The following is a 20,841-nucleotide window of genomic DNA, read 5'->3' on the forward strand; positions in this document are numbered from 1 at the left end:
CGTGGCAGGCTTTCTGGAAGAGCTACCCCTCCGAAATCAGTCGGTTGATTGTGCAGTAGGATACCCCATGTGTGTTGGGGAAATCACGAAGGTAGAAGATGAATCTTAAGAGTTTGTGTAGCTGGGCAGTGTTATGAGGAGTACTAGATACTAGAAACACCTGATAACAATTAAGCAATCTTGTGCACTCCCATGATACATCCAAGCTGTGAACCTAAAATAAATTAATACCTAGTACTTTAGGATGTTTTCAGAAGATGAAGCACATCAAGAAGGGTTTTTGCCATTGGTTAATGCTTTCTCATAAACTTTAGTGCCAAAGAGCAAACACTAACAAGAAAGAAATTGGTTGTATAAGTCATTGTATTTAGTATAAAAGAAAGCATGCAGAGGATACATTTGTACTTACACTAAACACCATCTAAAGGTCCAGATGGTTTTATTTTATTGGGAATAGTGAGGAGAATTTACCTGAGGGCATGGAGAAAGGGACTTCAGGAGGGCCAGTTATAGAGCCAGAAATAGAAGCAGGAACCTTTGGGATAATGGATTAGTGTAAGATAGACGTAACTGCACTTTGGAGGTATGTTATCATTCTACACTTTGTATAAATAGCTGTACGCCTTGTAGGTTTAAAAAAAAAAACAAAAAACAAAAACCAACCAACCCCACTATATGTTGTGCTGTAATCTGTTGGTCTGGCCTTTTGCTCGGCGCAGATTTGGGTTAGTAGTGTCTGAGATCTTCCTCAAGGGGCTGGCTCTCTCCCCATGTCATGTTACCATATTTATAATTAGAAGTGCACGAAGCAGATTTGCGCCTACTGGAGGAGAGGGCAACGGTTATTTTGAGGTCTTTTGTGGTGTCTGTTTAAAGCATGGTTTGTCCCTGCATGTACTCCAAACATCGCTGAGGTTATGCATAGCTTTGCAAAACTTGAAGCGAAAAGCATGGTTTCTAAGCTATTTGCAAGTTTCTTAGAATTTCAGTTATTCTGGTTAAACTGGAGGTAGGTTTATGTGAGAGGATAGGAATGGTGTGTGTCCTTCTGCTCCTTTTGATATGAGTGACAGAGCAGGATCATTGGAGAGTTCTCCTTACGTTACCCCGTGGGGTTGGGTGTTATCAGCGTGGTCTTAAGCATTTGTTTTTAAAGTAATAATTTTAGTGGACGGCTGGCTCTGCTCTGTGAGGATCTTGAGGTTTGTATTGCAAAGTTTGGGTTTGCTCACGTACTAAGGTAAAATGAACCAGGGGGTTCATTTTGTGTGAGGTGGGTACTCTGAAAACTATAGCTTGCATACCCGGCTGTCTCATGAGCTGCTCCAGAGTCATTTGGACAGTGTCCAGGCTGCCGTGCCTCTACTTCTGCATGTGCATGCCCGAGAACAGTTATGCTCCTGATGTTGGTCTGCAGCTCTATGATATTACACGAGGAGTTTCCAAAAAGGGGGAGGAAAAAAAAAAAATCTAATACCCTACCAACTTTGCACCAGAGCATTAGTGGTTAGTGGGGTCCTTAGAAGTAGTAATCTGTGAAGAAGCAAAGCTTGATTACAAGATGCAAGCTTACATAATGTTGCATGATACTGCAAGGCCTGGTTGAATGCACTGATACCAAGCAGGCAAAAAAAATAAACACCAAAACATCTAAATTACTAAGCTAGTTGCTAGAGGTCATGCGTGCGTTTTGTAGCCAATTTTTCAGAGTAATAATTTCCGTGTACAAGTTTTTATGAACTCTGTGTCATAAAAGCTTGCGGTGCAATTGATGGCGATAGAGAAATCACTAACAGTAACTTGTTCTGGGAACTAGTGAGGGATTCTGTGGTTGTTGCGAAAGTCACTTGTCTATGGGCTAACTCATATCGCAGATGTGCTTTTAGTTCAGTTTTTAGCTCAGTTGGAAGACACTAGCTCTGTATCAGCTGTTTCCCTTTGTAAGCAGGGTTGGCAGTGGATGTATTTTGATGTTTCCTGAAGATAATGGGATTTCAACATATCTGGATTGTTACTATCTAAATTAAATTGTTGGCAGTTGTTGACAGAAATATCAAAACAAATTTATTGATATAAAAACTTTTGCTCAGAGATTCAGGTGGGGCTGGTTGCTTTTGGCTGTTTAGGAGAAGCCCCTGGGGTATCGGGAGAACTCTCGCTTGTCTTCTGTCCATCTCCAGGTGTGTATTTTCCTTTTTGTTGTTGGGGATTGCAGTTGGGGTTTGTGTTGCCCCAGAAGGGTTCTGAGCTCAAGCAATGACAGTTGCTAGTGGAGCTTTTTTTATGTGCATCCAGGATGCTGACAGTTTCTTCTGGGAAGAGATTTTGCAGCTGGGCCTGCTGCCTTTATCACATCAAGGTAAAATGATTACAGGATGCTGTATGTAAGTCTCTAGTAGCTGGTGTACCTAGAAAATCAGCTGTTGTAAGAAGTGGTAGCCTGCTTTCTGTGACTTGAAGTGTTACATGAATTTTTCTCCAATATGTATTGATTACCTGTTGATTGAAAATAAAATGTAAAGCTGCTTTGTTGGCTAGGTGGGGTCCAGATGTCTTGCTGTGTTATGCCACTCTGACTTTAGAACTTTTCTTGCTATGAATAGCTTTTCTTACCTGCTGAGGATTATTTTTGAAACACTTTCTGCTTTTTTTTTTTTTTTTTTTTTCCTGGAGACTGGGAAAGCTTTGGCAGTGTGTGTGGGAGTAGTGTGTTCATTATTTGAATTGCCCGTTTTTTATTTGGACAGATGAGTTGGAACTAGTGTCTATATGATAGAAACACAGTACAGCAATCTTCATTACTACTCTTAAAGATGTGTTTGAAAGGCCAGCATGGTGTTTTCAGTTTGAACAGATTGAAAGCAATGTGTATTTTTGAGGTAGAAAGTGGCGCTGGAGAAGTAATTAAAGGGCAAGTTTGGCTTCCATCACGAATTCACAGATCAGGCCTCTCTTAGCAAAGCTGCAATATGAAATCTGTTCAGGATGGCACTTTGCTGAGACCTGATTTCCATGAACATTTGAGATAGCTGCTTCTAAATTCCCAAATTTTGTGTTCACATTCTGTTTCGTAACTGATCTTATCTTGTAACTTATCTCCACTTTTTATATGGCTGAATATGTTTGTGCTCCATTCTGTAAAATATGCTCTTGTCTATTGCATATGTTGCAGAAATGGCTGCAGCAATTTTTATTCTTTTTCCTTTTTGAATGGCAGTGTTTCCCTGATATTGCAGGGATTATAAATGTCAGTGTTTTATCTCAAATTTTATTTTGGGTTCATTGCTGCCTACTAGCTGTGATGGTACGTCAAAAGTATGGATATTTGTTTCTTACTTAGTGTAGTTGTGCTTAGGTTAGGCAGTTTACACTGATAAAATGGTGCTTGTATTGTTCCAGTTTTCCTTCCATCTTCCAGTGTGTGTATTTCTATTAAATTCAGATGAAATGAAGGTGGTTATGTAAGAATATATTGTGTAACTGGACTAGCAGCTCTTTTACAGTATATTATGCTTATGTCATTGTTATATTGCAAGTATTTTACTAGTAAACTCGAGATGATTTGTCTATTGTAATTAAAAATATTCTGTCCAGATACTTGTGTTATGTACTAATTGGAAGAGACTTGATGTAAACCCAATGAACACTTCTTTACACAAAAAAAAAAAAACACTAAAATATCACAAAACTTCTCAGATCTCAGTCTGAGCAGAAAGAGGGGGTGGAGTGTGTAAATTTTTCTTTACTTATGTGGAAGACTCAGAGATAAAATACACTTTTTTTTTTTTCAATTTATAGGCATATGATACAACAAAGCAATTTCACATTAATGGTCTGTCAACAACATGACCAGGGTTTAAAAAGGTGGGGGTGTGGTTGTCATATATAAAGAGTTGTGGGTTGGTTTTGTTGTCTGTGTACTTTTTTGTCAGAGGTTATCTATTTCGTAAGTTGGTGATATTCCACGGAAGGAATTATTGATGCACTTTGTTAGTCGTTTTAAACTGCCAAAGATTAAGCCAAGAAAGGTAAAGAGGCTAGTTGAAGTTAAATTTAACTTCAAGAAACTGTTTAATAATATTCTTCATACCCATCCTGCACTTCTTCTCATTTTTTGATACATTAATGTTATCTTTCAGATTGATTCCAATGGAGACCTGAAGAAGATTTGTAATTATGTAATATGCAAATAGAGCAGTAAGCTGGTTTGCCAAAAATCTAGATGTGTTTTTTTTTGAAATGTGTTCATAGGGAGGATATGAACTCTGCATGTTCATAACTATCCATATGAGGAATAAAAAGTTTGAAAACGTTTTGGAAGTTGCTGATTGTTTGAAGAGTTTACCAAGGCTATGGGAGTATTCTTTCTAACTTGCTACAGCAAAGTAATCCTGTTTTCTGCATCTATGGAAAGTTGCACAACTGAAAGCTGATGCAGGGAGAGGAGCAGAAGGGCAACTGGCTGAGGAGAAGGGACGCTGCTGCTCGTGCTCTAATCAGTGTTTGTGATCATGGTCTTGGTTAGCCAGAGGGAGAGTGGTAATGAGGCATTGGTGCTGACTTGTCTGATTTTGATGTAAGAAGTAAAGGAATTTTTTGTTGGCTGTTTCTTACAGAATTGTTTGCAAACACTGCATAATTTTCATGCTAATTATTTTTAAAATAGCTTGTTACAGGGAAACCTCCCCACCAGTATGGAGTCAGTGAGTAACTTGAATAAAACCACCTGAAGCTCTACATACCCAAAAGCACCATTCTTTGCAAAGTATTAATCTCCATAATTGGAGGGAGATGTGTAGTCTGGCAAAATTACACTTAAAAAAAAAAAAAAAAAGCTGACTAAACCTGCAGTTAACTTTGCTAAAGACAAAGTTGCAGGCAGCTGTGCAAAGACTGTTTTCATCAATTAAAAAAAAAAAAAAAAAAGAAAAGCACTTTTACAAGCTGTGGGCTGTTTCCTAGCAATAAGAATGTCAGAAAACCTTGGTTTGTTTTCCAACTTGTTAACCGAGGCACAGAAATTTCACTTTCTGACAGATAAGAGATGTGGCGTTTTGCAAAAGCCAGTAAACTTTTTTATTTTTTTTTAAACTGTTGGAGGAGAAAAACTTTTGCCTGATTCTTTATGTGGATCGTGTTTTGGCACAGATACAGTGAAAAGAGTAATGTAAATAGACGCTAACCCCTCACAACTGAAGTTTTATAATTATATGCATACAGAATCATGACATAATGTCTAATCATGTACATTTTGCCTCATAAAAGTGCTTGAAACTATTCTTTTCCTACAGTTCCTGGTGTGAGTTCTGTCTGAACTTGAAAGAAGCTGCATTATTTGGGCCAACTCAATTTTAAAGCTACTCTTTGAGGTGTGGTGTGTTCTTACCTGCCCAGCTGCAGTCGCTTCGGGTCTCGTGCTCTTCCACCCTCGGTGGCGCTGGGGACCTCTGAGGGTCCTTGGAGAGCAGAAATAAAAGTAGGAATGGCTCTTACACTCTGAGTTACCGAGTTCTGAAACTCCTCTCCAGTGAATTGGGAAGTAGGGACTCGGGCACGTTTCCTGCTTCCTGTGCAGGACTGCGGCTCCTTTCCTGCGCTCGGAGAGGAAGGGACTTGCTTTGCTGACCAGCCTGCGGCTGTGAGGGCTGCTAACAGGGCAGGGGCTGTTGGAGGCGCTTTAATTAACTAACCGCTTCTGTGCCTGACGCACATCTCAGCACAGTATAAATAGAGCTCCAGATGGCACCTTGCAGATGTCAGGGATTGACAGCCTTTCTCGAAGACTACTACGCTCTGGCTTCAACATGAGTTTTTTAGGACTTGTTGTAAAGAGGCCGTGGGAGATAGGATCTCCACCTGGAGTAATATGCATCTTGGGCATTAGGTGTGGCCTGGTTTAAAACTTTGAAGGGATGGGCGATGAGGTTTCTCTTCACATCTGGGTCAGGAGAGGCCCTGCTGTATATTCATCAGGCAGCACAGCCAGCTGTATGCTGGGTGGCATCGAAAGCAGCATAGCCAGCAGGTGGAGGTGGAGATTGTGCCCCTCAGCTCGGCTCTTGTGAGGCCCCACCTGGGGTGCTGCATCCAGGTCTGGGGCCCCCAGCATAAGAAGGATGTAAGGCTGGTAGAGCAGGTCCAGAGGAGGGCCATGAGGATGATCAGAAGGCTGGAGCACCTCTCCTATAAAGACAGGCTGAGAGAGCTGTGGATGGTCAGTCTGGAGAAGAGAAGGCTCTGGGGAGACCTTACAGTGGCCTTCCAGTACCTAAAGGAGGCTTACAGGAAAGCTTTGGAGGGACTCCTTGTCAGGGAGTGTGCTGACAGGACAAGGGGTTAATGAATTTAAATTAAACAAGGGTAGTTTTAGACTGGACATGAGGAAGAAATCCTTCACTCAGATGGTGGTGAGGCACTGGCACAGGCTGCCCAGAGAAGCTGTGGATGCCCCATCCCTGGAGGTGTTCAAGGCCAGGTTGGATGGGACTCTGAGCAACCTGGTCTAGTGGGAATTGCCCTTGCCCACGGCAGGGAGGTTGGCACTAGGGGATCTTTAAGGTCTCTTCCAACCCAAACCATTCTATGATTTATTGAAGAAGTTTGGAATTTGTTTTTTGAAGTGCCTCTTAAAGCATGTTTCCTTTCAGTTGCCCAGATAAGGGTATGCATTTGCATTGTGTTTCAGAAATGAAGCGGTTTGTGTTGCTAAAAATATTAGGGAAGAATGTTGTGAGGTCATCCTGTCTGTTTTTCTGGATAGTTGCAGTGGTCTTTTGCAAAATTAAGAGGTTTTTGGTTGCATTGGTGGCAATAATGAGGAAAGCTCCTTGACGTCTGCTTTTAGAGATGATCTTAACAGTATGAAGAAAGATGTTTTTCTCCTTAAATTCAGCTTTAGTCTCTGTTCACTCTCCTTTGATATTAGGAAATGTGATGTTAAGTCCTTTGCTTCTGAAGTGAGGTGTGGAAGATCAAGAGATTTTTATTTTTTTTTGAGAAGGGCACCAGAAAAAAAAAAAGCAAATAGAGGCAGAGATTTGTAGAAGAAAGCAAATTGAATTGGAAGGAACATTCTGTGCTAGTCTACTACTTTGTCTATTATAGAGTTGCCTAAGTTGAAGTGAAACAGGAAATCCTGCTCAGAGGAGAGCAAGGTGAAATCACAGGAATTGCAGCAGCTCAAAGGCAAAATTTAAATTTTTGCTGCATGGACATGAAGGGCAGCTTAACAAAATGATAATGTGCTCCAGAGTTGGTTCTCAATCCCCAGAGGTAACAAAGGCATATCCTTCTAGAGGAGAGAAGTACTTCAAATAAGATGCTCAGTGAATGAGGAATACATCATGAGTCTTTTTAGCACGTGACAGTCTTGTCGGACTCTGCCTCGGATGAATTGTCCTTGTGGCAGGTAGGAATTCAACAGTGATCTCCAGTGAGAATCCAGACCCTTGTAATCACAGGTAACATTTGTGACTCATATTGGAGGCAATATCTATTACCTGTAACGTAGCCTCAGTAAGAGAAGAGAGCTATCCTTTATTAGCTTATACAGATGATGTTCATAAAGAGCTGTTACAATGTCTAATAATTAGCAATGTGGATAATTTCAGGCTTTTAAGTGAATAACAAGGGTACTGCCCTGCTTAAGCTAGTTCTGTCTGATTTTAGAGTCATGCTCCTTCCTACCTGGAGATAAGTATGGGGGCAAGGAGTTCGGTCTCCTTGGTCCTCTCTGACCTTGGTGGTGAAGTAGTGTTGAGTACAGCACTTGCTGTGCAGATATGAAGTAACACTTCCCCACTAAAAGAACGGTACCCTATACTGCTGACATGTTGCTGTTCCCTCTTGAACCCGTGGGCTTTAAGGGAAGCCATGACTTTGGCATAATTTAGATTAAGTTCTAGGTGCTTAAATAAAAAATGATTAATAACTTGGATTACAGATGAAACTTGAAGAACCCAGTTTATAAAGGAGACATGGAAAATGAGATGCCAACAAACAAAAAAAAAAAACACACAAAAAAATACACAAACTGAAATATGAAAATACATTTTATCGGGTATCCTTTATAATAAAGTGAAATTGATGATGCCCCTTTAAACACAAAGAGCAAAGGTAAACATTGGTTGCTGTCTTTGTCACACCCTGCTTGCTGTATTTTAGTGTTTGGGTTAGTGAAGTTGGAAAGAATTGTTCTGTGAAGCAGCGGAGCAGTCGGTGGGAAGGTGGAGCAGGGATTCTGCACTTAATGGGAGATGTGGATGGTTAATGTAGCCATAGGATTATATGTGGAGTGCTGTGAGACCCATGATGTCTGTGCTGTAGTTACAAAAAGGAAAGGTCTGTAAACAGACATTCATTTCCTTTTACAGATGTAGAAATAATAAGCATATTCTGAACTAAATAAGCAACATTTTAAAATTTTTAAACAACATACGTTGAAAGTATTGATCAACACAGACTTCAAAAGTTCTCGGTTGTGTTTTGGAGTTTATATTGGATAGGACAAGCTTGCAATATTTTTGTGAAGTGAAGCAGATGTAATTGTATTGCAATGTAAGCACAACATAGAGCAGTGAAATAAATATTATATTGTCAGCATAACATATTCCCAGCTGGTTTTGGTGTTAGCTAATGTTACAAAATACACATCTGAGTTACTTCATGAAGGTTTTCCTGCTTTGTGCTATTTTCACTTCACTTTTTGTCATCTTAATCTTTTTCTTATATTAATTTCTACCATTTTCTGTCTGCTCTGGCAGTTATTGCTCTGACAGCAATTCTTCTTTTCAGGCTTCTGGCTTTCTAAAATGATGTTGTTAATAACTCCTGGGTGCTGATCATACAAGCTTCCACCCCATGACTCGAAAGATCTTATTTCTATGATAGCATTGACCTAATAGTGCAGGCAGGTCATGCAGTTCAGACAACAAATCTGGGTGGATGAGTCATTTCGTTACAGCTTCTAATTACTTAATTAGAAGCTTTGAAGACAAGTTTTTTTAACTTTGTTTTAACAAGTTTTTTTTTTAACTTTTTTAACTTTGAAGTTAAAGGCTTTGTCTTCAGTAGTTGTCAAACTCTGTAATTTTTCAACCTCTATCAAAATGGCTGAAAATAATTTAGCAGTGTAGCGCTAAAAAGCCTAACTAACACTTGTAACACTATGTAGAAGTGTAACACTAAAGATTGTGAAATTCTCTTAACAGCCTATTGAAGTAATGCCAGCAGAAGAGTAATAAAATGTATTTGTTTATGGGTATATTCTGTTGACAATTGACTGTTCCTGTTTTTTCACTCCAAGCTTACATTAAAAACCTGTGTTGCTGCTGAATCATATTCTTGGAATCGTATTCTCGAATTCTAGGAACAAACCTAAAAGCTAATTTGTGGAATGGAGCTGACTTTACTTGTGTTAGCCTACTTTACCCTTTCTGAAGAAAAAAGATTTAGGCACCTGTGACTGAATTTCATCACCCTTTAACTAATCTTGGACATTGTTGGGCAAACTCAGGCAGGCATTATCCAGAGATGCAAGAGTAGTGAGAGCTCTCAGTGTTAAGTTTCTTCAAGTGTTGTGAAAAGAGGCAGCTGGGGAGACTCTTGGTGTCTTGTCTTCAGCTGATGCCCTTCTGCTGAAGGGAGGGCCGCAACCTACCTTTGTTATTCCTTAGGGAAATATTGCAAGGAAACTCAACATTCAAAGGATATATTTTCTAAAACCTTGCCTCACATGACTCCTCTATTCGTGGAAGTACTCACTGAATTTTGTGGCAACCTTGGGAGTGGGTAAACTCTACTTTTTTTTTCCTTTAAATAGTAACCTAACAGTGTGAACATACAGATTTGTCCTGCTTGTCTGAGCATAATTCTGTTCCCTCAGGGTTGTTTGTTAGCTTGTCTGTTGAAGTGTTGGGTGGAAGAAACAATACTTGGTTTCTGTCTTCTGAATGGTCACAAAGGAATTAGGATAAAGATTATAGTACTGGGGTCCTTCTTTGTGGTAGAAGTAGTTTCTTATGACTTGTGGTAACACCCATTACTTCAGTCTAAAACAAGTATTCCTGAATTTATTTTGCTTGAGTACAACAGCTGATAGCCAAAGGAGGATGCCTCAGTTAGTACTTTTCCCAATGGTGATACTTCAGCACATTGCTTTTTTTCATCTTCTTGCACCTTTACTTCTGACTCTGTGATGTGTATGCCTTTGAATGGGAGGAAAGAGGGAGTGTGCAGGAATGGAGGAAGATAAAAGCTCAAATAATGAACTGCCTGACAAACTGCCATCTGTTCCATGCACGTAAAATGCAGTTGTGTAATCTTCCCCTCAATCACAATGTTTACAAATTTAGGATGAAGAGAGTTTGTTTCCAATTTACTGTTAGAGGCATGAGTTGTGTAAAACAAGTTACATGTTCTAATGGTTTTGGGGCTTCAGCAATCCTATTTTTAGTAGTGGATTATCACCCTTTATAGTGCCTGATCATCTTCTCAGAGAGCTTGCTAGGGTATTAACGTGGCAGAAATAATGTTTGTTTCAGTTTGATTGTGCACTTTCCTGACTGCTGTTGCACCAGTTGAGCTGAACGGGTTACTGAGCCCAGTTGCTTGTCACCGCCTCCTTGCCAAGGGCTCCTTCTCCTTCAGCATGCTATCTAACTGATAGCAGTTAAAACGAACTTAACTGGCTTTAAAAGACCACTTTTGCTGATCTGGCTCACTTTGATTGTTGTATTATTAACAGTGTTTCGGGGAGAGGAAGCCCCTGGCAGAGATGCCAGTGATGAGCAGCTGGATCTGGTAACATCTTCAGTTTAGGGAAATGCCTTTTTACTCTGGGTTTTCTTAGATCAATTGCACGACATTCTGACTTACGTTGCTCTTAGCATCGTATCAGCATTTTGCACCAGTTCTAAAAAAAACAAAAACAACAAAAAAAAAACCATGCTTTTAGTTAATGGAAATGCAAGCAATTCTTTTTAGTGAACCAGCTCTACCTCCTTGTAAATACTGAAAAATGTTGCGATGATGTTAAATTGAACTAATGGGGAAAGTACCAAGGTGTGTAATAGCTTTGTGTAGACTTACAACTTGATGTCAATGTTTAAAAAAAAAAAAAAAAAACCAAAAAAAAAAAAACAACACAACACTACATAATTCTTTCTAGTATTGGCATATACATTGGCTTCAGTGTTAAACACTGCGATAACCATAAAATCCTGATGTTTTCATGGTGCTAGTAATTACGTTCTGTATCTTTTCTTTACAGATCTTCTCTGGTTTTGAACAGTCATGCTACTCTGTTGCCAAAATCAAGTAAAGCGAGCAGGCGTCTATTCTCCCTGTGTATTTGAAGAAGGTGATAGCTTTGTATAGTGCCTGAAGGTAATTCTTTCTTTGCTTGAAGTTGAAAAGTTTGAGACTGTTGCATGCGTGGCGGATGCTGTCATAAATATTTTTGATCTTGATGCTGTTTTTTCTTTAGAACCTTTAAATGGTTAGCCACAGTGTTAAAGATAGGGTGTATCAATTAAAATTTCACTTTCTGTACATGAATAAATGAGGTTTCAAGACAAATTGTCTATTAAATACCACTCAGGCTTGCAAAGTAATGTTTCTGTAAAAACTAGATACTAGACAAGTATTTTACTCTGTTTAGGTGAGAAAGACAAGAACAGCAGCTTTTATGTGCTCTGTGGTACTTGTTTTAAACGTTGTATTTAACATGTCTATTTCTAATTTTATATGGACCATGGTCACAAATAATACCATTTACCAGATGAACTCACTCTGTGCTTGTGAGACTGATTTAAATTCTCTGGCCTAAGCTATAGAATTATAATGAATTACTGCTAATATGTTCTTGAGATTCAAGAGTTTTTATATGTCTAGCATGTGTCTTTATAGAGTATATTCTTTACTGAGGCTTTTTTTTTTTTTTGACAGTTCTCTTTCTAAGCCTTGTTGTTAAAATGCACCTCTTGACTAGTTTATGTTCATGTGTGAAAGTGTGCAGAAAATCATTCTTGAAAAAAAAGTTGTTATGACTTTCTGGAATTGTTCTTCTGGTAGAACTACCTTCTGACCCCTCACACGCTTTAACAGTTTTGTTATTTTTCTTTGTGGTCTGTCAGGTTTTTTGCCTGTGTAGACAAAGATAAATGCAATTTCAAACTCATTTTAAAATAATGCAAGTAGCTGTGCAGATCTTGTGCGTTTTCCTCTTATTTCAGGGAAAGAAGGATGACTTACTCTTCCTGTGAAGTAATTTAATCAAAAAAGTCATTCTAATAATGATGTAGGGGTATTGCTGAGGCTAAAGCATCCCCGGTTTAACTTTTCATTGCTCTTTCCACATCAAAATAAAAAAAAATAAAAATAAAAATGCATTGCATTAGTGGCTGCAGTGACAGTGTGCTTTTGCAGCCACTCTGTTAGTGTAGTGAAAAAGGCCTGGAAGGATGGAGTATTTCAGGGGTAGAATATCAGATTAGATCTCAGAATGTCTTGCAAAGCAATTAAATGTTTTTCTTCTATTATGTACTCTGGAAAAACATGTGCGTGCTTATAGTCATTAATCCAGAAACTTGTAGGGTACATGACTGAAAATGTCCGATGTTTCTTTGATCACTCCATAGTGGCTAGTAGTGACTAAGAAGGTAGCTACAGATTTAGCTACTGAAAACAAATGAAAACCTGTAGGGTTTTTTTTATGTCTGTAATTACCTAATAGTTTTTAAAAACTAGTTTCAGCAATTTTTTGTTTGATATTGTTTCTATATATCTGAGAGGAAAAAATTATGCATAGGGATAAGTAAGCTTTGTAGGGAGTTGTAGGTTGGGGAATGAATGCTTACAACGTAGACCATGCTGCTATTTGTAAAATGTAGAAAAGATAACTGGAAATGACTGTATCTGGGGATTTAAAAATGTATTTCGTATCTGAGAAAAGCCAGGTAATCATCTGAGATGATGGCCTCTGCAACTGAAAGTTGTCTTCACCTCTCCTTCCTGTCTTTCCCCAGTGTATACTATGGAAATAGTATGTGTTCTGTATGGGCTAGAAATGTGTTCTAGCCCATTCGCATATGAGAAAGCCTCCTGTGCCCATGTTTCTCGTAAGAGAAGCATCTGTATGTGTAGTATCAGCTAAAGAACTGCGGAATATGAAAGCTGATGTGTTAACCCACTATATGTCTGAAAGTATTTCTTTCAAAAAGCATGTACGTGCTTTTTCATAACTCATATGTGAAACTAACACTTTAATCTTTTTTCTTTTCAGTTTCTAGATGATTTTAACAGTGGAAGTTATAAACTTCGGAGACTTAAATAAATCATCATGAAGCTATATGTATTTCTGGTCAACACTGGAACTACCCTAACCTTTGACACAGAACTTGCTGTACAAAAGTAAGAAAGTAAATTCATCCCGTTTTATTTCCTTAATAAATAAGTGGTATATGCTATGTTTTTTAATGAGTTCTTGAACGTTGATATTCAACTGTTTGTTGTGTATGTCCACATAGTTTCCCCCTAGGTTTTCATGTATTTCAGTGAATTGGGGATGTTTTTTATTAGCATTTTCAATGCCTTGCAGGTAGTTGTGCTTCTCTGAGATCCCATGAAAGAGCGGGGAGGTTACTTTCTGCAGCAGTGACATAGGATGTAGGTGTTATTTACTTGATCTTAGTGCAGTCTGGTGTTATACTTGGGATTGCGTTTTGGAAAAAACGTCAGATTTACTTCTGGTGTTCTGTGATCTTTTATTGAACAGCATTTTTGATTTTTGCTTATTGACATCATAAAATAAGTTCTGTGGATTGCTTTTTCTACTTGCATCCTTAGGAAAATGTGTTCTAGATGCTGAAGAACTGGAATATAATTTTTTGTCTTATGTCCAGGATGGGAAAAACTTGGTTCTGTCATATGTTATAAGGCTCTAACATATCTTACAGCATTCTTCCTATCAAACAAACTTACAGACTGTGAACTACTTGAAATGTGAGCAGTGTTTTAGGTTCCCAGTTAAATCCCAGCGACTTCACAACTTCTTGTTTCACCACAAATTAAATACATCTTGCAACCTTAATGATGCTTTAGAGAGACCTAGATATACTAAGTGTATTGTAACATCTACCCTTGTTCTCATGTAGAATGCTGATCTAATACAATAAATCTTGTATAACATCATCATAGCCCATGTGCACTGGAGCTAGCAAGAGCCAACCTAACCTGCTGTCTTCATATTCGATCAGTGGTGAATGAGTTGCAAGTGATTCATGTACATGCTGTTACATGTGTTAGATAATGCTGATCGAAAGACTTCCATGGATTTTGTAATGGAGTCCATTGTTTCCATACTCCTGAATTTCTGTATGTAACTTTCCAAATTCACTTGTTGAGTCAAAATTTTGAAACTTTTAGGCTGGAAGAGCCCTAACACTGTGTGCGTTGAATGATTTTGCATGCTGTCTTGCAAAGCTAACTGAGGATATTATTGAGGATGAAATAAAATACCACAGCCATTTTGGATCTACTGAGTCATGAAGCTTGTGAAGGGACTAGAAAATAAGATATGAGGAGTGACTGGGGGAACTGGGGTTGTTCAGTCTGGAGAAGAAGAGGCTGAGGGGAGACCTAATCGCTTTCTACAACTACCTGAAAGGAGGTTGCAGCAAGGAGGATGAGACTCTTTTCTCAGGTGGCAACACAATTAAAATGGCCTCGGGTTGGTGACACAATTAAATGGCCTCAGGTTACTCCGGGAAAGCTTTAGATTGGAAATCAAGAGAGGGTGGTTAAGTATTGGAACAGGCTGGCTAGGGAAGTGTCACCATCCCTGGAAGTATTTAAAAGATGTTCTTAAGTACCACATCCACACATGGGTTAGAGGTGGACTTGGAAGTTTTAGGTTGATGGTTGGACTTGATCATAAGTGTATTTTCCAACCTAAGTTATTGCACGATTCTGTCATTTGCAGATGTGTCAGTACCTCTTTGTGTCATCTAGTACATTGAGATCTTAAAATTGCCTAAATCATGGTGAGGTACAGCATCTGAACTGCCAGACAGGGTATCTAATAGCATGGCATGGACCAACTTTTTGCTCTGTCTGATATTTTTTGAGGATAAACTGGTGGATGAGACAAAATACAAGGCATTTCAGTTGAGTAGTTTAACTTTGTATTCTGAAAAACTGTATAAACTTGCTCTTTTTAGCAAGACCTTTTTCTTGGGTTCTTTGGGTCTCCTTGTATGTGAACAGGCCAATCAATTTTCCCAATGAACATGAGAATGATAGGTGAGTTCTTATAACACAGCTAGTGAGTATGAGCTTGTGTTTGAGGTTTTTGTAGTGAATTAATTTTGTCATCACAGCTATTTTAGGTAATAGATACCTCTTTTTTCAAGTACCTTATAGGCAGTAACTTTGTTTTGCTTCCTGCTAATTATATCGAAAACAGTGATGCTTACGTTGATTATTCACTTGATAATCTGAAGCCTTTCAGTGCTTTTGCACAGTTGTCACCACAGTGTATTATAGTTTTGGTCAGTTACTGTATCATATTAATGAATTCTTAATTATTTGTTTCTTGGAGATAAAGTCTAGAATTGTTCAAGTAAGCAGTGTCATAAAGATGTCATCACCTGAAATTGAAGCTGCTAGGATGGAGGACGAAAGTAGGGATGGCTTATTGGTCTACTGTTCTTGCATTAAACATGTCTGCAATGTTTATATGTGTTTGTTGCGTATGCATTGATTGAATTTCCTGTAAGTTGAGCATTATACTGCGCTTCATGTACTGTAAATCAATCAGAGTTGATTAAGTGGAAATGTGTTTAAATTAGGCTTAATGAAGTGTTGAGTATTCTTGTTATATTATAGAATTTCATAAAGTCATTTGTATGATCATAACGTAAACATTCGAAGAACATAATATGACTTTTACAGGTATCCTAAGTGCTTGATTTGATCTAGTATTTCAGCACATTATCAGATCTTATTGGAAGAAGATTACTGATTATGTATCAGTATTCTACAGGCTCTACTCCGTTAGCTGATAGCTTGTTAGGTGAATATCCAGAACACAACATGTTGCAGCCTTTACAGACTTAAATATTTCATTGTGCAGAATGCAAGTGTGACAAGTGCTGCCTTGAAACAGACAAGTTGCCTGTCTATATTACAGGAATATGTGAAATTAGCTACACATGTTATTGTCATCTTCTCCCCCATTTTTTTCAGCGTGGCTGATCTGAAACATGCAATACAAACCAAGTACAAGATTGCCATTCAGCACCAGGTACTGGTCGTCAATGGAGGAGAGTGTATGGCACCAGACAGACGAGTGTGTAGTTACAGTGCTGGAACAGTAAGTGCATACTGCATTTGTCATCTGAGCTGTGATAGGGGAAGAAAAAACTATTTTAGTAAAGGATTTTTAAGTATTTTTCTGTAGTATACCTTGTTTGCTGATTTTTTTTTTCATTTGAGATTTTTCTTATCTACTTGGTTTATACATGTGGATTTTGACATGGTCTTAAGACATATTACCCATATGATGGAATAATTGGTGATTGAATGGTACCTTTACTAAACGTGTGATTTCACTTTCTTCTTGAGTGTAGGACACCAACCCAATTTTCCTATTCAACAAAGAAATGATCTTGTGTGAGCGTCCCCCAGCTATCCCCAAAACTACATTTTCAGCGGAGAATGAGATGGAATTGAAAGTAGAAGAATCTCTAATGATGCCTGCAGTTTTTCATACGGTAGCATCGCGGACACAACTTGCTGTGGTAAGTAAAGTTGTGGTGTACTTGCGCACAAAAGGACAATAACCTTTTTATGTCAGAGAGGTAACTTGATGTAAATTTTGAAGTGGTTTTGTCAGAAGACAGTGAAAATGGTATACTATTAATGATCTATTCCTTGAAGCCTTTGTCCCTAATTTTCAAGGTAGGTACTAAAATGTGCTTCTGTAGCATTTTCAAAGCTTCTTTCAAAAACAAAATGCAATATGGCTTTATGGATGCATATGTTTATAACATTGACAAAATGAAAGCAATTTGGTTTCTTTGGACTCGCGCCTCAATTCCCTGCCTTATTTTTAGTGACTTCAGTCTATTCCAACCAGAAGACAGAAAAGTTTGTTAGTTCAGAAACAGTGTTAACCCAGATTGAAACAAATTACATTGCAAATTTTCTAAGTACCTTTCTAATCTCTTGCTTCCTCTTATAAATTTCTCACCAGTTGTTTAGACGTGTAAAACTAAGCTTCATTTTCCCAAAATTTCTTTCAGGTCTTTTCTTATTGTGTACTTATTGAGTGTTGGCTTCTACTTGCCTGAAAAGCAAACATGATCTAATCCTATTTGATTATTTCATATTGCTTTGAGGAGGGGGCTACCCTGCAACAAGGGTGGTAGAATATCAAGTGTGCATGTGGTATGAATGGTGGCCGCGTGCTCTAGAATGTAAGACAACGCGCGCAGTAGCTGAACTGACTGCGTTTCGTGTTACAAAATGCTGTCCTCAGTCTCCTTTTCAAATTTTACGTTCTAAATGCATTAAATGTTTTTGCTGTCTCTAATAATTAAACTTCCTTCTCTAATTATTTAAATTTCCAAGAGTTAGGAGTGGGTTAATGGTTGTGTAGCACTTAGCACAGACTGAACAGTAATTCATGATTTTAGCATGTTGTCTTGGTAATCGTTTCCAAGTTCCAGTAACAACGTTAAGGCAGTCTCAAAGAACACTTAGTGTTTTAAGTGACGTACTTCTTAAATACTGTACAGCAGAATTGGGAGAAAAGTGCTAAGTCATGCATATAGCACAGACTTTTGTTTTGCTTTTTTCTTCCTTGGGCCTATCAGGAGTGAGGTTAGCTTGAATAATCTAACATTGACATACTGTCTAATTTAAGGCAAGGATCAAGTCCAATAAACACTCTTCTTCCCTCTACCACCTGTTGACAGTTATTGCTGACTTAGTAAATAAGACCTTGAGTAATTAGGGATCTGTGAATCATATGACTGTCAGACTGAAAAGAGTAGATGTAGATGTGAATTCATCTAGGAGTAGGAGGTTTTCATTTGTGCTCCGTACTTGAAGAGTGTGAAGATTGTTTTTTCAGCAGCTGAGACTGAAATACTGATTTTTATGAGGTGTTAAAAGGATTTTATAGAAGTCAGTAAGACTAGTATCTGTTAAATGCTTAATATGTTAATTGATTTAACATGAATGGGGGTTCTGGTATTCATGTTTGAACTTCACTTGAGAAGGTGGTGTTAATAAGTGTCTTGTTTCTAATTGTTGATATTCTCTCTTTGCTTTCCCCATCTCTGAAGGGGAAAAATTAACACAGCAGGTATTCCCAACTTTTGTTTTGACCCAGTGAAGTTACTATAAATTGATAGATAAACAGATTTAATTCCTGTGGAGTAAGTTTTTGTATTCTAGGAGTGTTTTTTAATGTATATTTGTACTTGAGAAGGATTGTTAGTGCTACCTTCTCTTCCCCCTCAATTCTGAAGGCTGTATTATTACACAGAGCAAGTAAGTTTTTTCAAGTGTTTCTGCTTGTAAATTATTTATATTTAAATGACTTGTTCTGGTGACAAGTCTTCTGTCAGGGAAATCCATATTTCAGAAATACTCTCAAAGTCCGTGTGAAGTACAGCATTTAGTGGACAACTGGAGCAATAACATTTAGCGTAAGACTGTGAAGTTTACATAGAGATTGATCCTGAACTGATTCCCAAGTAAAGAAATCTTTCCATACTTGATGGAATCTATTATTATTGTTGAAGGAGGGTGGATTTAGAATGTTAAAGGTGTTTAAACATCTATTTAAGTGGAATGGAGTTGTTGTTTTAGCCTGCACGTTGATCTTGTAAAAGATTGTCCTATGTGCTACACTTCTTCCAGCTCTTCCCTGCTGGGTAACAATGGTAGTAAGTTTTTTTCCTGGAAAAAAAAAAAAGACTGAATAGCTAGTTATGTTCTTAAATCTGATGTGCCTTTATATCATCAGTTAGCTTTGCCCAATATTTTAAGTATTTCAAAATCATGGGCTCTATATTTGGCTGTGAAAATGCTTTGGGTGCTTTTCTGAGAGTTGAGAGTTGAATGCTAAGAAAACAGCTCTGTATCATAGAAGATGAGTAAATAGTCTAACCTGACTTGAGATGTGCCAGGGTGTGAAGACTTTATAAAGGACTATTGCAGTGTTTCTACAGCCTTTCATGATGCCTATTTGAAGCACATTGAGCAGTAATTCAGAATAAACTAGAGAGGCTAGAAATGTGGTTAAAACGTTAATCTTCTTCAAGGTTCATTGTAAGCCTCTGGTCTGGGAGAAAGATGGAACATGGGAGCATTAGTCCTCAAAATTAAGATCTGGGGAGAGGAAGTGAGGCTCTGAACCTCTATAGTTGTGAGAATGATGCATCCAAAGCCACACTGACGATACTGTATGCTAGACTTCATGCAAAATGGTCATGAAAAATCTGCAGTATAAAGATGGAAGGTTTATCTTTTAATTAATTTTAGAGAGGCAGTAATTTGTATTACTAGAAAAACAGTTACAGTACTTGATAGTGGGATAGTGGTTTTGCCTGTTGTAATTATTTAGGGAGCTTAAATAATTATCATGTATTAATTACATTTAAAGATGTTTTGTATTAGGAGAATAGAAGTCTCAGTCTAAGTTGTTGCTTATGATTACAAAATGTTACTGTCAGGAATAAAAAACAGTGATGTGCAACTACTTAAAAGTAGAGGAGAATGTCTGATAGCTGCCAGTTTATATTTAATTTGCTATCTCTTCTGCCCAGAAGATATGCAGTACAATTTTAAAATCAGATTTTATAAGACATAGTAACACAGTATATGAAATGGTAAACCCTGCTTAGAAGGTAACTTTGAATTTACTGTGCAGGAGTACAATTAGTATTCTTGGTCGTCTCTTGTAGCTTGTGGCCTGCTTCTAATTTGGTAATAGGTAAATGTCTTTTCTTGTATGGAGTGTTATATATGCTTCAGGGTGTAATGGCTTTTGTTGTCATCTTAGTTTTCCCTTATTTTAAGTCTTCCTGAAAACCTTTGAATTTGATCAGTTTTTCCATGGGTCGTATTATGCTGTAGAACAGTGTGAAAGGGTATTTTTATCTTACCTTATTTTGAAGTTTATTTGTGCTGTAGAGGAAGCTGACAGATGCTCACTTTCTGATACAGTCTTTTACAAACTACTTTTCAATAGCAAGTAGTTCTACGTTTTCCTTTAACAAGGATTTCTCTTAGTCTGTGTACATATATTCTTCCCCAAATTCTTGTTTTGTATCTTCCCTTTGTTAGATGAGCAGCAATAGCTGAAAATACAATTTATTTTTTTTTAAAAACAAAAGTTATCTTTTAGTTCACAGTGGAGGCCATTTTTTTCCTGTGTTGTAGGTAGCTTAAATCTTCTGAGTTGGGTAAATAGTTGTATTCTCTGCATTACTTCAGGAACATAGTTATAGCAACATAATTATAGTTGGAATTATTGTTAAAGAAAGACTCTTAAGAAATCTGTGTAAGCTTTGCTACTTCATGGCTCTTTTTTTTTTTTTTTCTTCCAGGTCAGTAATCTAGAATCATGGGGAGGGAAAAATATGCAGAACTGTAACATTTTTGAGGAAGACTGTCATGGCTTGCATTTTTTCCCTTTCAGATGTTTTCTCACCTACATTACTGAGCCATTGTCACATGAACAGCTGAACTGCTTTTGAGACTTGAATGAGTCAAGTTAATTCACTTACAAATATTTTTTTTTTTATTGAACAGGGACCTTTAAAAGCC

The 20,841-nt window shown here is 37.9% G+C and overlaps 1 protein-coding gene across 2 annotated transcripts in view; it reads left to right on the plus strand.

Annotated features, from left to right (window-relative positions):
* The window catches only part of RB1CC1 (RB1 inducible coiled-coil 1), a 74,678-nt gene that overhangs the window by 711 nt on the left and 53,126 nt on the right, over positions 1–20,841 (plus strand). For both annotated transcript variants that reach the window (XM_082752248.1, XM_082752247.1), the window contains exons 2-5: positions 11,270–11,385; positions 13,283–13,410; positions 16,246–16,372; positions 16,629–16,799. In XM_082752248.1, the coding sequence (XP_082608374.1) occupies positions 13,340–13,410; positions 16,246–16,372; positions 16,629–16,799 (369 nt within the window). In that variant the 5' untranslated portion in view covers positions 11,270–11,385; positions 13,283–13,339. The remainder of the gene's footprint in view (positions 1–11,269; positions 11,386–13,282; positions 13,411–16,245; positions 16,373–16,628; positions 16,800–20,841) is intronic.

Source organism: Aythya marila, assembly GCF_965140915.1.
Source record: "Aythya marila genome assembly, chromosome: 2".
Taxonomy (NCBI): domain Eukaryota; kingdom Metazoa; phylum Chordata; class Aves; order Anseriformes; family Anatidae; genus Aythya; species Aythya marila.